The sequence below is a fragment of the Haliaeetus leucocephalus genome, unplaced genomic scaffold, assembly GCF_000737465.1.
Source record: "Haliaeetus leucocephalus isolate CR32 unplaced genomic scaffold, Haliaeetus_leucocephalus-4.0 Scaffold2, whole genome shotgun sequence".
NCBI lineage: Eukaryota > Metazoa > Chordata > Aves > Accipitriformes > Accipitridae > Haliaeetus > Haliaeetus leucocephalus.
In genome coordinates this window covers 14,048,752-14,062,706 of record NW_010972438.1, presented here as the reverse complement: position 1 = coordinate 14,062,706, position 13,955 = coordinate 14,048,752, and the positions used below count along the sequence as shown (strand labels likewise).

The 13,955-nt window shown below is 58.8% G+C and overlaps 1 protein-coding gene across 1 annotated transcript in view; it reads left to right on the top strand.

Moving 5' to 3' along the window:
• CELSR3 (cadherin, EGF LAG seven-pass G-type receptor 3) overlaps positions 1-13,423 on the top strand; it is a 31,395-nt gene extending 17,972 nt beyond the window's left edge. The window contains exons 15-36 of the mRNA XM_010572094.1: positions 69-252; positions 346-447; positions 2,769-2,863; positions 3,585-3,794; positions 4,246-4,429; positions 4,919-5,068; positions 5,359-5,527; positions 5,830-5,997; positions 6,328-6,454; positions 6,632-6,838; positions 6,946-7,120; positions 7,654-7,766; positions 8,077-8,156; positions 8,795-8,921; positions 9,584-9,697; positions 9,876-10,012; positions 10,107-10,213; positions 10,887-11,060; positions 11,205-11,405; positions 11,586-11,913; positions 11,992-12,666; positions 13,360-13,423. Coding sequence (XP_010570396.1) covers positions 69-252; positions 346-447; positions 2,769-2,863; positions 3,585-3,794; positions 4,246-4,429; positions 4,919-5,068; positions 5,359-5,527; positions 5,830-5,997; positions 6,328-6,454; positions 6,632-6,838; positions 6,946-7,120; positions 7,654-7,766; positions 8,077-8,156; positions 8,795-8,921; positions 9,584-9,697; positions 9,876-10,012; positions 10,107-10,213; positions 10,887-11,060; positions 11,205-11,405; positions 11,586-11,913; positions 11,992-12,666; positions 13,360-13,387 — 3,855 coding nt within the window. The 3' untranslated portion in view covers positions 13,388-13,423. The remainder of the gene's footprint in view (positions 1-68; positions 253-345; positions 448-2,768; positions 2,864-3,584; positions 3,795-4,245; positions 4,430-4,918; positions 5,069-5,358; positions 5,528-5,829; positions 5,998-6,327; positions 6,455-6,631; positions 6,839-6,945; positions 7,121-7,653; positions 7,767-8,076; positions 8,157-8,794; positions 8,922-9,583; positions 9,698-9,875; positions 10,013-10,106; positions 10,214-10,886; positions 11,061-11,204; positions 11,406-11,585; positions 11,914-11,991; positions 12,667-13,359) is intronic.
• The last annotated feature ends 532 nt before the right edge of the window (positions 13,424-13,955 follow it).

Sequence of the window (13,955 nt, the reverse complement as noted above, 5' to 3'; positions counted from 1 at the left end):
TTCCCCAAGTGCCGGCCTCAGCTGCTGTCCCGATGGGCTGTCCGATAGCTGTCCCTGTCTCCCCCCAGGACTTCCACTACCGCCCCAAAGGCAGCGACACCTGCCTGCCTTGCGACTGCTACCCCGTGGGCTCCACCTCACGCTCCTGCGACAAGGAGACAGGCCGGTGCCACTGTCGGCCCGGGGTCATCGGGCGCCAGTGCAATAGCTGCGACAGCCCTTTTGCTGAGGTGACGCCCAGTGGCTGCGAGGGTGAGTGTGGGCACGGTGGGGAACTGGTGCCATGGGGCTTGGCGTCAGTGGCCTCCCCCTGTGACCGGCCCCTTGGTGTGTGTGTCTCCACAGTGCTCTACGACGGCTGCCCCAAAAGCCTGAAGGCAGGTGTGTGGTGGCCCCAGACCAAGTTTGGCTTCTCAGCTGCAGTGCTGTGTCCCAAAGGCTCTTTGGGTGAGTGGGGGATGTGATGGGGAGGGGAGGGGGCAGCCTGGCTGTCTTCCCAGGGGCTGTAGCAGCCTCAGCAATATCACTCTGTTCTTGTGCTGTCCCAGTCCCATTTAGCTGGGCTTGAGGGCTGGGAGAAGGAAGTTGAAGGAGAAAATGCCATAGCCTGGGGGAGAGTAGAGGGGGCTGGCCACAGGGCTGGGAACAGGCTGTGGGGTCTAGGCCCATCACCCAGCCCTGGGACTGTGCTGATCCCTCGGCCTCAGTCCCCACCTTCTCCCCGGTGCTTTTTGGTTTCAGCGGGCTTGAGGCTGGGGTTAGGCCTGGCACAGCAGCTCGGTCCCCGCAGCGCCTTGCTGTGTCTCTGCCGGCCCCATCCTCGGTGTGCACTGTGAGGGGAGCAGGGCACAGTGTGCCATTAGGTGAGTGTCTCGGGTAGGAGTCAATGTCCCGAGCTGGAGGAGGCCGTCCTGGGTGATGGCAAAGGAGTGAGCAGGGTGTCTGGGACTGTAGGGCAGCGCAAGCCCCAGGGGACAATACAAACCCTGTCCTTCTCCAGCCGTTCGCCCCAGGAGGAGGCAGGTTCGGCTCCTAACTGTTGTCGCTTCTCTCCCCGGTTCTTTCGCCCTCCGTGCTCAGGCTTGAGGGGTGCAGGTAAGGTTGTTCCCATCTCCTTCCCCCTGTGCTGTAAGGGCTGCGCCCCGCGGCTTTCCCTCCCTGCTTCCTGCCTGGCACCCTGCACACCCCTGCGCTTTCCCCGCTGCTTCTGGAGCTGCTGAGTGTCTTCCCAACGCTTTGCCTGGCCTCACCGCTCCTACATGCTCTTCCCTGCTCCCAGCACACTAACCAGCACAGACTTGGCTGCAGGCGCATGCAGCCCCTGCCACCCGCTGTCCTGAGCCTACAGTGTTGGCTCTGGGCAGGTCCGCTCTCTGCTCCCCGGCTGGGATGGATGCTGGCTCTCTCGGGCTGGCACCTGCTTGCTTAGGCTGGGAGGGGAAGGAGCTGGTGAAGAGCAATGGGTGGTGAGGCCAGGAAGGCCATGGAGGAATGGCCGTGGGGTGGAGGAAAGGGGGAGCTGTTTGAGCGGGGGGGCAGTAGGATGGGGGCAGGAACTGATGGGCATGCACAGCACAAGGTCCTGTTCCCTCTGCCTGGCTGGCAGGGGGAGGCAGAGGGACCTGGCGGCTGGATCCTGCCCAGATCTGCAGCTGAGCTGATCCCTGTTCTCTGCTGGGGGAGGGCCAGCAGTGTGGAGGTTTCTTTGTTCTCCCTGCTCCCAGCTGCAATGGCACTGGTCCCTGTGCTTCTGCAGCTGGGGGAAAGGTGCTTGCAGAGGACAGCTAGGAGCTGGAGATGGTGGGAGGGGACACGATAGTCACTGGGGCTTTTCTGAGCAGCAACTGGAGTCTGCTCCAGGCTCCCTCTCTGCGCTCTGGCCATGCTGCTGCCCTCTCCCAGCCATGGGCACCTGGGTAGGCTCCTGTGCCCTGGTGCCCTCCCCCGGGCGGGCCTGGTCCACAGTCCTGCCGGCTACACTGGGGTTGTCTGGGTTCCTCTTGCTCAAAGTGTGTGTGGTGACACTCCCAGCCCAGGACACTGCTGTCCATGTTGGCTTCAGCAGCGCTTTTGGTGGTGGTTAACAGCTGATCCCATTCATTGCTGGTATCTCCATTGCTGTGCCGTAGTGCTTGCACCTCAGCCAGGGACCGGGGTCTTGCACTGGGTATCGAACCCACACTGCTGGATGGGGGATCCCCCATCCCACTCCTCCATCCCACTCAACTGCAGGGGCTCATCTCTGGGGCGGGTTTGCCAGCCCCACGGCAGGGGTGTTGTCGTCCTGGCGTGACTTTGTCCTGTAGAGAGAGGCAGGACCTTAGCAGGCATTGCAGGCTGTCAGCCAGAGGATGCCTAGAGCTGCATGGGCTTCAGTAGTTTGGGGTCACATGTGCCCTAAGGACACAGACATGTCCCCACCAGCAACCGGAGGCTTCTCCAGCCTGAGCCCTGCCATGTCACTTACTCCTCTTTGCAATTCTGTGTGATGGCACCTGGTGTGATGCAGCCCAGAAGCACACAGAGGAACCCAGCTCCTGGAGGGAGGGGATGGCAGCAGCTTGCTGAGGTGATGCAGACCAAGGGTGGAATGGGTTGCACTGGTGCAAAGCAGGAGGATGGCCCTGGGGTCTTACAGGCCCTCCCCATCGCTTGCTGGTGCTGCTTTTCGGGATTAACTGGTACATAGAGTCCCTGCTGGGGGGATGCAGCAGGGGAGCCATGTATCCGTTGCTGAATTTCAGACATGCCCTTCCTCCTGGTTTTAGGTGCAGCCATCAGACACTGTGATGAGGAGAAGGGCTGGCTGGAGCCAGATCTTTTTAACTGCACTTCGCCTGCCTTCAAGGAGCTCTCCATGCTGGTAATCCCCTCTCAGCTCTGCAGCCCTGACAGGGCAGGAGCCATACAAACAAGGGCTCACAGTTGGGTTTCAAAGAGCTCAGCTCTCATTGAGCACCTGGAGTAGGGGAAGGCTTTGCCACAGTGCTCGGCACCTTTCTCTTCTCATCTCCTGTCCCCAAACCCATCCTGTGGGAGCACTGGTCTGAGCTGAAGTTCACTTTGGTTTAGTTGAATCTTTTGAGTGACCCCATCAGAAGCGACCTGTGTCCTGCCCCAGTATTTGAGAGGAAAACAAATAACCCTGAGGAGGGCTGAATTGTTTGAAGCTGGTGGGATGTCTGCTCTGTGGGACATCTGTAGGCCCCAGACTCTGTCAGTGACAAATCCCTTTGAAATATCCAGGCAAGTTTATTAAACACTTGCATCTAGGCTGAATTGTAACTGAAGCCAGGAGAGTTTCCAGGGAAGTATCGCTAGATGTTTGCCCTGTCCTTTCATCTCCTTGGCCTTTGTTGTGTACAGCACTGGGTTAGCTGGGCCAGTGCAACCCCTGGTCTGTTGCTGGAGGCTGGTTGTCCACCAGAGATGCTCCCTGTTCTAGTGACCACCACTGTGAGTGTCCATGGCTTGTGCCATGGTTTAAAAAATAATCTCTTGGTCCAGCAGGGCCTGCAGCATCCCAGTTTCCCAGTGAGGAACCTGCTTAATTGTTCAATCCCTTCCTTTCTCCCTACTGGCAGCTGGAAGGCTTGGAGAGGAACGAGACTGAGCTCAACACAATTGAAGCCAAGAAGCTGGCCCACCGGCTCCGGGCCGTGACGGACCACATGGACCACTACTTTGGCAATGACGTGCACATCACTTTCCGCCTGCTGTCCCGCCTTATGGCCTTTGAGAGCCGGCAGCGTGGCTTTGGACTGACAGCCACGCAGGATGCCCACTTCAATGAGGTGAGTCCTTCCCCCAGATCAGAGTGGCTTTTGATGCTGCTTCTCTTTATCAGCCACCCCAAGCCTGAGGGGATCGAGGGTGTTGTGAGACCATGTCAGGAGCACTGGACTCCCCAGTGCCACACAGACACTGACCCACAGGAGCGAGACCTGTGGAGGCCACCTGCGTGGTTGGGGCTGAAGCACAGTGTGGATGAGGCGAGGCCGAGAGCTGGGTTTGCTCAGCTGCCTGCAAGTCCCTCATGGCAGGGGTGCAAGGAAGATATCTCTGTAGGACACTGGGTAATGAGCATTGAGGGTGGGGGCCCATTGCAGCAGAAATACCCCTCTTCCCCAAGCCTTTGTGCAGCAAGCTGGGCAGAGAGCACAGTGCTGCAGCCTGGAGATGGTCAGGACAGGGCCCAAAGGCAGTGCTTCCCTCACCCCCTGCCCCCATGTCTCTCCCATGCAGAACCTGCTGCGTGCAGGCAGCTCTGTGCTGGCACCTGAGAACCGGGAGCACTGGGCCATGCTGCCACACAGTGAGCATGGCAGTGCCAGCCTCATGGAGCAGCTGCGGGACTACTCAGGCACGCTGGCCAGCAACATGAAACTCACCTACCTCAACCCTGTTGGTGTCGTCACCCCCAACATCAGTGAGTAGGATCTGGCTGGTGATGGGGTCTGGCTAGACTGATGCAGAGCCACTCCTCCATCACACCCAGTCCCCTTCTCCTCATCTTACTTCACCTCAGCAAGGGTGCTGATAACATCAGCTCTCAAACATGGGGAGGTGTTTGTGAGAGACGTCCTGGTCCCATCCCTGTCTGGAGTAGCTGACAGACCACCAAGAGCCAGCAGAGCCAGGAGTGTGCTGCCTGCTCCCAATTACCTCCTAGTCTCTAGTGAAAAAGCTGCTGGCCTCAGTGGCAGAAGTAGTCTGGCAGAGCAAGGATCTGGGCTCGGAAAGAGCACTGTGGGTGCTGGGATTTCATGTAATGCCCAAACATGGGACATATCCACAACCCAGCCTGCGGCTTGTACAGTCCCTTTGCCAGTGACTTCAAATCTCGGGTGCCCTGGAGCATGGTTGCTCTCCAGGTGGTCATCCTAGAACTGACTTTCACTCCATTGCTCCTCCACAGTGCTGAGCATTGATCGCATGGAGAACCACTCCCATATCCGCCGGCGCTACCCTCGCTACCACAGCAGCCTCTTCCGGGGCCAGCCGGCCTGGGACCCCCACACCCACGTTGTGCTGCCGCTGTCAGTGCTGAGCCCCCCAAAAGCTGAAGGTGAGCATGTGAGCATCGCTCAAGGAACAGCGTGGGTGGGCCTGGCTGGCAGGGAAGCTGTAGAATCACAGAATGGTTTGGGATGGAAGGGACCTTTAAAGGTCATCTAGTCTGCATGTACCCCTGCTGAGACCTGGCTCTGTCAGAGGTCCACAAGTCACCCCTGAGAGCCCAGAACCTCTGACTTCACCACATCCCAGAGGCTCCTGATGGCCTCACAAGTTGCCTTTAGAGCAGCATGTGTGTGTCTGTTCTCACCGCCCCCTTGTGTGCCTCAGGTGCCCCCACAGCAGTGCCCACGCTGGCTGGGGGCGAAGGGAACTACACTGTGGAGAACTCCTCCCCAAGGCAGGCGCTGCCGGAGCCTGAGCCCGCTCTCACTGTGATCATCCTCATCATGTACCGCACCCTGGGGGGGCTGCTGCCTGCACGCTACCAGGTGGATCGCCGCAGTGTCAGGTATGTCCTGCTCCCCGTTGCCCTCCACAAGCACCAGTGGAGAGAGGCTGGCTGGACTCTGTTCTGCTCCCTCCAGCAGTTGCTGAGTCTGCAATGGCTTGGGTTTGGTTCCCAGCCAGACGGTCCTGCGCTGCTCTGCCTGTTCCCCACCTTGGTGTTGCTCTGCCCCACGTTTCCCAGCCCCTTGGTGTGGGCTGGGCAGAGCTGTTCCTTCTGAGATGTCAGCGCAGGGCATCCAGGAAGTCCCCAGAGGGGTGCAGCTGCCAGGCACAGTGATGGTAGAGCTCCATTGCTCCTTGCAGGCTCCCCAAGAATCCTGTGATGAACTCCCCCATCGTGAGTGTGTCTGTGTTCAGCAACCACACCTTCCTGCGGGGGCCCCTGGACACCCCTCTTGTGCTGGAATTTCACCTGCTGGAGACAGCGAACAGGAGCAAACCTCTCTGCGTCCAGTGGAACCACTCCAACCCGTGAGTTGAGCACGGCTGGGCCACTCTCTTTGAGCTGCTTTCCCCAGGCACCTCCTCATTCCCCAAGTTTCCCTGGCCATGATAGGCTGCGTACCTGGGCAGCACTGGGATGTGGGGGTTTCTGCCCTCTCCCAGGGGGTTCATTCCTGCTGGGAGGGCACAGCAGGGTCCCTGCAGGGCTTTGGCTCCAGTACTTCAGCCGTAGGAGTGCAGTTGTATCTGCTGGTAGAAAAGCCTTGCCAATCATCCCTCTACTCTGTGGTTCCTTCCCCGCACACCACACTCATCTGTCTTCTCTCCTAAGTGCACTCTGCTTTTTGGTGGCTGCAGGACCAACCCCTCTGGCTTCTGGACAGCCAGGGACTGCGAGCTTGTGTACCGAAACACCACACATGTCCACTGCCAGTGCTCCCAGTTTGGCACCTTTGGGGTTCTGATGGACAGCTCGCACCGAGAGGTAACCTCGGCCTTCATGGCTATGGGCGGTGGTGGGGGCTATTAGCCACTGGGTCCCAGAATAAGCAGGGACAGGCAGAAAGTTCCCTGTGGGACACGAGTAGAGATTGAGAGCTCAGTAGGCTTCCCGTGTCTCCCCCTAACACTGCCATTTGCCTTTTGTTCTCTGCTGCTGCAGCAACTGGAAGGTGACCTGGAGACATTGGCCATTGTCACCTATTCCTTGGTGTCTCTCTCCCTGGTGGCTCTGCTGCTGACCTTCTCCTTCCTGACCTGCCTCAAAGGCCTCAAGTCCAACACACGTGGCATCCACTCCAACATATCAGTCACCCTCTTCTTCTCTGAGCTGCTCTTTCTCCTGGGCATCAACCGCACTGAGAACCAGGTCTGTGGGCTTAAACAAGCATGCCCGTGGGGGTGGGGGCGAGGTATGGATGATGCAGTTAGCATTGGCACAGTGGAACCATCTCTGAGTGGCTTTTGTCTCCCCAGTTTCTTTGCACTGTGATTGCCATCCTCCTCCACTGCTTCTTCCTCTCCACCTTCGCTTGGCTCTTCGTCCAGGGCCTCCACATCTACCGCATGCAGACCGAAGCCCGCAATGTCAACTTTGGAGCCATGCGTTTCTACTATGCCATTGGTTGGGGAGTGCCCGCCATCATCACCGGTAGGAGCTGCTTGTCCTACAGCCATGCCAAAAGCACCAGTTCTCAGCAGCCTCCTGATCCCCTGGTGTTGCCTGGCTCACTTACCCAGTGGGGAGAGCTAAGGGTGGGCCTGCCATGGCCAGCAGTGCTGGCAGCAAGCAGTGCTGTGGTGCTCAGCCGGGGACCACGTATCACGGGCTGTCGTTTTGCCTCCTCGGGAGGATTAATTCCTCAGCGCATCTCCCCATGGCTTGTTTGATGGGCACGGGACTTATGCTGTCCCAGGGCTTGTGGTTAAGGTCTCCTGGTTTCCCAAGCCTGCATGCCTGGGTGACCTGTTGCTGGCAGTGAATGCTGGCTGGGCTGGGCTGTGTCAGGCACGCCTGGAGAAAACGAAATAAAGGCCCCGATGCTGGGGCTCGCAGTCCTGGTTCTTTCCCCTGTGGCAGGGAGAGAGCCCCTTCATGGCCTTCAGTGCTGGGATGGGATCGATATGGCTTGGATGAGTCCAAGGCTGCTGGGCCTGGACCTGACCTCTCCCTTCCTCCTATAGGGCTGGCTGTTGGCCTGGATCCTGAGGGCTACGGGAACCCTGACTTCTGCTGGATTTCCATTCATGATAAGCTGGTCTGGAGCTTTGCAGGCCCCATTACTGTCGTCATTGTGGTAAAACCCTGTCCTGTTTCACCCACAGCCCTCTCCTGCCTCCCTTCTCTGCACCATGGGCACTTGCCCCTTCCTTAGCTGCCCACTGCCTGCCCCGTTCTCTGTACTCTCCTTCCTCAGTTAGAGGCCCTCTCTCTGTCCCTCCTCGCTTCAGCCAAACCTGGGGGAGGCCATGGCTCGGGCATAAAGGGGAAAGGAGGGGATGTTCACATGGACCTGGCAGACCTGGAGTCTGCCCACACTCTGTGCTGGGGATGTCAGGTCAGAACCAGCCCTTGGTACAGCTTCTAATCAGTGCCAACGCTTTCAGATGAATGGGGTCATGTTCCTGCTTGTGGCCAAGATGTCCTGTTCCCCAGGCCAAAAGGAGACCAAGAAGAAATCGGTTCTGTGAGTATTAGTGGCCAAACTCCCAGCAGAGCTCCTGTGGCTCATGGTTTTTAGCATTTTCAGTGACCATCCTCCCTCTTCCACCATCGCAGAGTGCCTCTCTGTGCATCAGTGTCAGCCTTGCAGCCACTCTCCTCTTCCACACCTGCCAGCCACATTAACCCTTCCTAAACTTTGTCCTTTCCTCTTGTTCCTACATCCCCATCTCCACGCTGTCCTGCCAGCCTGTCCCCCTTCACCACCTGCCCTCACAGCCACCCATTTTGTCTGCCTGGATTCAACACTCTGCCCTTGTTGACTCTCAGCACCTCCTTCCTTTCCTACATGCTCCTTCTGAGACCTTTCCCTGCTCCCTCCTGGGCCAGCCCTGGACCTTGGCTCAGCTCTCCGTGGCTCCAAATCACCTGTGTCATTTGGGCTCCTGTGTTTGCCATGTGTGATCCAGAAGGGAAGGCCTGGGAGTCAGGGGGAGCTGTGCAGGGATGTGCCCACAGTGCTGGGCACAGCAGGGAGGGCTGAGCAGGAGTGCACTTTCCCCTCTGGATCTCTGTCTGTGAGCACTAGACTATAGATTAACAATACGCACTAACCTATCGGTGTGTGTCTGTGTGCCTGTCTGTCTCTCTCTCTCTCTCCAGCATGACGTTACGGAGCTCCTTTGTTCTGCTTCTAGTTATTAGCACTACCTGGCTTTTTGGCCTCTTGGCTGTCAACAACAGTGTCCTGGCTTTCCACTACCTCTACACTGTCCTCTGCAGCCTCCAGGTAACTGCCCGGCCTCTGCCAGGGGAGGGCATGGGTCAGCCCAGAAGAGCATCCCTGTGGTCCCCACGGCCATCTGTGGAGAGCGGGTGTCCTGCACTGAACCTCCAGCGTCCCACTGGGCTCCTTATCCCTTCTGCTGTCACCACTGCAGCAGCAGGTGACTCCTGCCAGTCCTCACTGCTGTGGCCGCAGTGAGTGGTGGCACAGAGCAGGAGGTGGCTGCAAGGTGCTTGGTTCAGAGGTGACATCCAAGGGGCAGCAAGGACCATCTTTGGAGGGAAAGGGCCTCCATGCTCTCAAAGGGCAGAGCAAGAGAGCGGCCTGCAATGGAGGTGTCGGACACCCCAAATATGACCCATGGCAGCACCCTGTGGACCTCCTGCCACCACGATGGCTGGTGTTGCTGCGGGAGACCCTGCCAGCTGCTGCTTGGCCACTGTCAGCCAGGAGGACATCCCACCCTTTTCTCCCTTACCCATGGCCACCATGGGGGTTAGCACCGACCAGTGTTGGGGGGCTCTTTGGTGCATCCCAATCCTGGTGGCCACCAGGGCCAACACAGTGGGCTCTGGAGGAGCCAGGGACTGTCCCGGCACTGGCGCTGCGGGCGAGCAGGTCGGCTGGCAGCAAGGGCCTGTTTCTCACTGCATCTCTCCCCACAGGGCCTGGCCGTACTTGTCCTGTTCTGCGTGCTGAATGAGGAGGTACGGGAGGCCTGGAAGCTGGCCTGCCTTGGCAAGAAGGGGCAGAGCGAGGAGGCCACAAGGAGCACACAGGTGGGCAAGAGCAGGAGCAGCCCAGGGATCTGGGAACAGGCTGCCTGCCTGGGACAGGAGCTGACGGGGACGTCCCTGCTTCCCCGGGGGGGTGGCAGGTGCAGGTGGGAAGGCCATCCCCTGGGCTGCTGTGGCACCTTCTTAACAGGGCACATGCCCTCTCTCCTTGCCTTGCCAGGGCCCCAACGCCTACAACAACACAGCGCTGTTTGAGGAGAGCGGGCTCATCCGCATCACCCTGGGGGCCTCCACCATCTCATCGGTGAGCAGCGTGCGCTCTGCCCGCACCCACTCCAGCCAGCGGGCTTACCTCAGGTAGGGAGCGGCGCAGGGCTCCGGGGTGCCAGGAGTGCCCAGGCAGAGCCAGGTTGTCCTGCCGCTCTAACTGTTCACACCTCCTATCTTTCAGAGATAACGTGACGGCACGTCAGGGCTCGGCCCTAGATCACAGCCTGCTGTCTCATGCTGGCCCCACGGACATCGATGTGGCCATGTTCCACCGCGATGCTGGGGGAGGTAAGGCTCAGTCAGCCCTGTGCCTGGGTTTGGGGCGAACCCTGCGCATCCCGAATTAACTCTTGGCTTAAGGAAATTCTTCCCAGTAGAGGCTCTGGCTGGATGTACGGTTACATCCTTCACCCCGTGTTCAGTTGTGACTTCCAAACGCGCTGTGGATAGGAGGGAGAGGTAGCAACTGTGTCGCTTAGCACAGCCTCCTCCCGGACAGATGGCAAAGGGCATAGCCAGTACCTCCAAGGAGCTAGAAATGGAGGAGGCAAGAGAGGGGCACAGGCAGTTGCGGGGTCCCTGGGGACACCGGGCTCCCCAGTACAGCATGGGCCTTTGACTCACTGGAGTGAGACCGGCAGGGTCCACCCTCGCAGCTGGGGCTGGGGTGTGGGACAGGCAAGCAGAGGCTGAGGCAGGTGGGTTTGCTCAGCCTGGAGAAAGAGGAGGCAAATGGGATCTTACGGCTATTTTCAGCTGCTTACGGGGAGCTGCAGTGAGATGCCAAGCAAGGGAGCAGACACAGGCTGCTGCCAAGGGAAAGACAGTCAGGGATAAGGCAGGCTGTTGTCCTCATGAGGGTGGTCAGCCCTGGGGTGGTTCTGCCTTCCTGGCCCTGCCATGGGGAGCCTCTCCCACCTTCATTCCAAATGTCTCTCCAACACACACCGTGTCCCTACAGACCAGGACTCAGACTCGGACAGTGACCTGTCTCTAGATGAAGAGCGCAGCCTCTCCATCCCATCCTCAGAGAGTGAGGAGAATGTACGCCTGCGGGGCCGCTTCCAGCGCCAGTTCAAGCGGGCAGCACACAGCGAACGCCTCCTCACTAACCCTGCCAACACCACTCCCAAAGGCAAGTCCCAGGGGCTCTGGCAGGGGAAGGGGTGAGCTCAGGTCTGTGGGGGCCACACTGTGTCTTGTGATGGCTTCGATTGCTGCTCACAGAAATATTCTCTCCCTCTTCCCTGGGGCCTGTTTTGCTTTGTCCTTTCGCCAGACGTGGATGGCAATGACCTCATGTCATACTGGCCGGCTCTGGGCGAGTGCGAGGTTCACCCCTGCTCCCTGCAGAAGTGGGGCTCCGAGCGGAAGCTGGGATTTGACATCAACAAGGATGCGGCCAACAATAATCAGCCAGACCTGGCCTTGACCAGCGGGGATGAGAACTCCCTCACCCAGACCCAACGGCAAAGAAAAGGTAATGGCCTGGAGAAAGCGGGCAAGGGTGGCCTTGCCTGTCTCAGGTTCACGTGGCCCTGAAGGCTCAGCATCAAATCCATCTTGTCGTGTCCTTGGGGAGGTATGGCTTATCTCCTCCCGTTTTCATGCTCTTTTCACTGTTAAGCAAAGACTTGATTTCTCTTTCTGTTCGGTGCAGGGATTTTGAAGAACCGCCTCCAGTACCCTCCGACTCTCCAAGGCCTGCCATCCGTTGGCAGGATGACCAACGAGCTGACGTGGTACAAGACCTCCACGCTGGGTCACAGGGCTGTCCCCGCCGCCTCCTATGGCAGGATCTACTCTGGGGCAGGCAGTCTGTCACAGCCAGCCAGCCGGTACTCGTCGCGGGAGCAGCTTGACATGCTGATGAGGAGACAGATGTCCCGGGAACAGCTGAGTAGACACAACTCAGGAGAGTGCTTGGAAGCTGTGTCCAGCCGGCATGGGTCCAGGGAGGAGCTGGACACTATCCCCAGCAGGCATGGGTCTACTGAACACCTGGAAGGTACCCCGAGCAGACACGGATCTAGGGAAAACTTGGATCTACTTGCTGCTAGGCCCAGTCAGAGAGATCATGGGAACACACTGCCCCGGAGGCAGGGCTCCAGAGACCACCTTGACACTTTACCCTGCAGATTTGGGTCAAGAGAGCAGCTAGACTGTGGGCCAGTAAGAGAGGTCTCTAGAGAATGGCTAAACACGTTGCCAAGTAGGCAAGCGTCCAGAGACCGAATAGACATCCTGCCAAGTCGAGATGCTTCTCGAGAACAATTGGATTTGCTTTCTAGAAGACAGCCTTCAAGGGACCAGCTAGCATCAGCTAGACAAACTTCAAGGGAGCAGCTGGACTTTCTGTCCAGAAGGTCTAATTCCAGAGAGCCTCTGGACACAGTGCCTAGCAGGCATCCCTCGCAGGACAACCTGGGGAGTCTCTCTAGGAGGCAGCTGTCTAGGGAAAGCCTAGAGCCGCTGTCAAGGAGGCAGCCTTCTAGAGAGAACCTGGAGACCGTTCCCAGCCGGCATCCTTCCACTGAACAGTTAGATATCCTTTCTTCCATCCTTGCTTCTTTTAACTCCTCCGTCCTGTCCTCGGTGCAATCTTCCAGCACGCCTTCAGGCCCCCAGACCACCGCCACCCCCTCTGCCGTGCAGACCTCCTCGACGCCCTCTGCAATGTGCCCCTCGACACCTCGCTCCGCCACCTCCCACAGCATTTCAGAGCTGTCACCAGACTCAGAGTAAGTGTGTCCCTTCCTCAACCAGGCCTTGTTCAGCTGGTCTCATGCATCATTCACCTGCCTTGCTTCTTCCCAAAGGGTTTGGGGGGAGAGGGCTGTGTAAGGGTGAGCCCCTGGGGTGAGTGGCAGGTGTCTCCCGGTCCTGAATAGTGACTGGGCAGGGAGAACCTGCCGGTGCAACAGCTCTGGGTGTTTGCAGTGCAGCACAAGCAGAAACATCAGTGTATCTGAGTCCGCCTGCTCTGCCAGAAGTGATGGCCCTCACTTGTGGCCTGTGGGGGCTCAGGGAAGATGCTTTGTGCAGCCAGGCCGACCTCAGGGCTGGTCCCCTTGCTTAGTGCCACCTGTAAGTCCCAACGAGCGGATGTGTGCGAGGGCCAGGCTGGCTGGAGAGGAAGAGGAGGCCCAAGTCCTACAGGAGCCCTGCCTGCCCAAGCCACCTATCTCCCCAGGGCCCCTGTCCCAGTCTGTCATTTCTTCCCCTCCAGGTCTGCTCCCTGCTGGCACTGCTCCCATCCCATCCCATCCCATCTCTCCTTTCCTCTTCCTGAACTCAGGGACTTGGAGACAATTGTTCCTGCCCTGACACAGGAGTGGGTTCCTGCGCTGTCCCCATCTGGCATAGCTTGGGGATGCAGCTGGAGCCCAGGGGAGATGCCATGGCTTAATGCTGTTTTTCTTTCCTCCGAGAAGAATAACGAGAAACGAGGGCCATTCCTGAGGGGCCGAAGCTGTCCACAAGAGAGACAGAAGAAGCAGGGCCTTTCGCCTAGCCAGGTGCTGCCAGCTGAGGTTTGGTGTCCCCAGGGGGCAGGGGCCAGAACTGATGATGGTCAGAGGCCCAAAACCGACCCTGCCTACCCATGTCCTCTGGGCTGAGGGGCCAGCAGCCCACACCACCCACTGCTGGGAGCCTCCAGGGTCTCATCTGCCGCCGTGGTCCCCATTGCCTGCCCGGTGTGACAGGTAGAGCAGGAGCCTGCTTGGGCGAGGGTGGCGTCTCTGACCCCCCCAGGGCTGAGCTCTTCCTCTGAGAGCTGTTTGTCTGCTGGGTGTGCGTGTGTGTGCGCGGAGGGTGGGCAGGGGGATGGAAAGAGAGCCCAGGATGTGGCAGCAGGGGAAGGTTTTCTACCTTTTTGTATCTTTGTAATCAGAGAGAAGAGAAATTTCTATGGTTATTTTTACGGATGGTCTGTTCCCAGGACCTGGAGCATTTGTTTCACCAACAGCCCTTTGCCAGCTTCGCTGGGGGTACCAGGGACCATAACCCCAGCGGACTGGAGAGACAG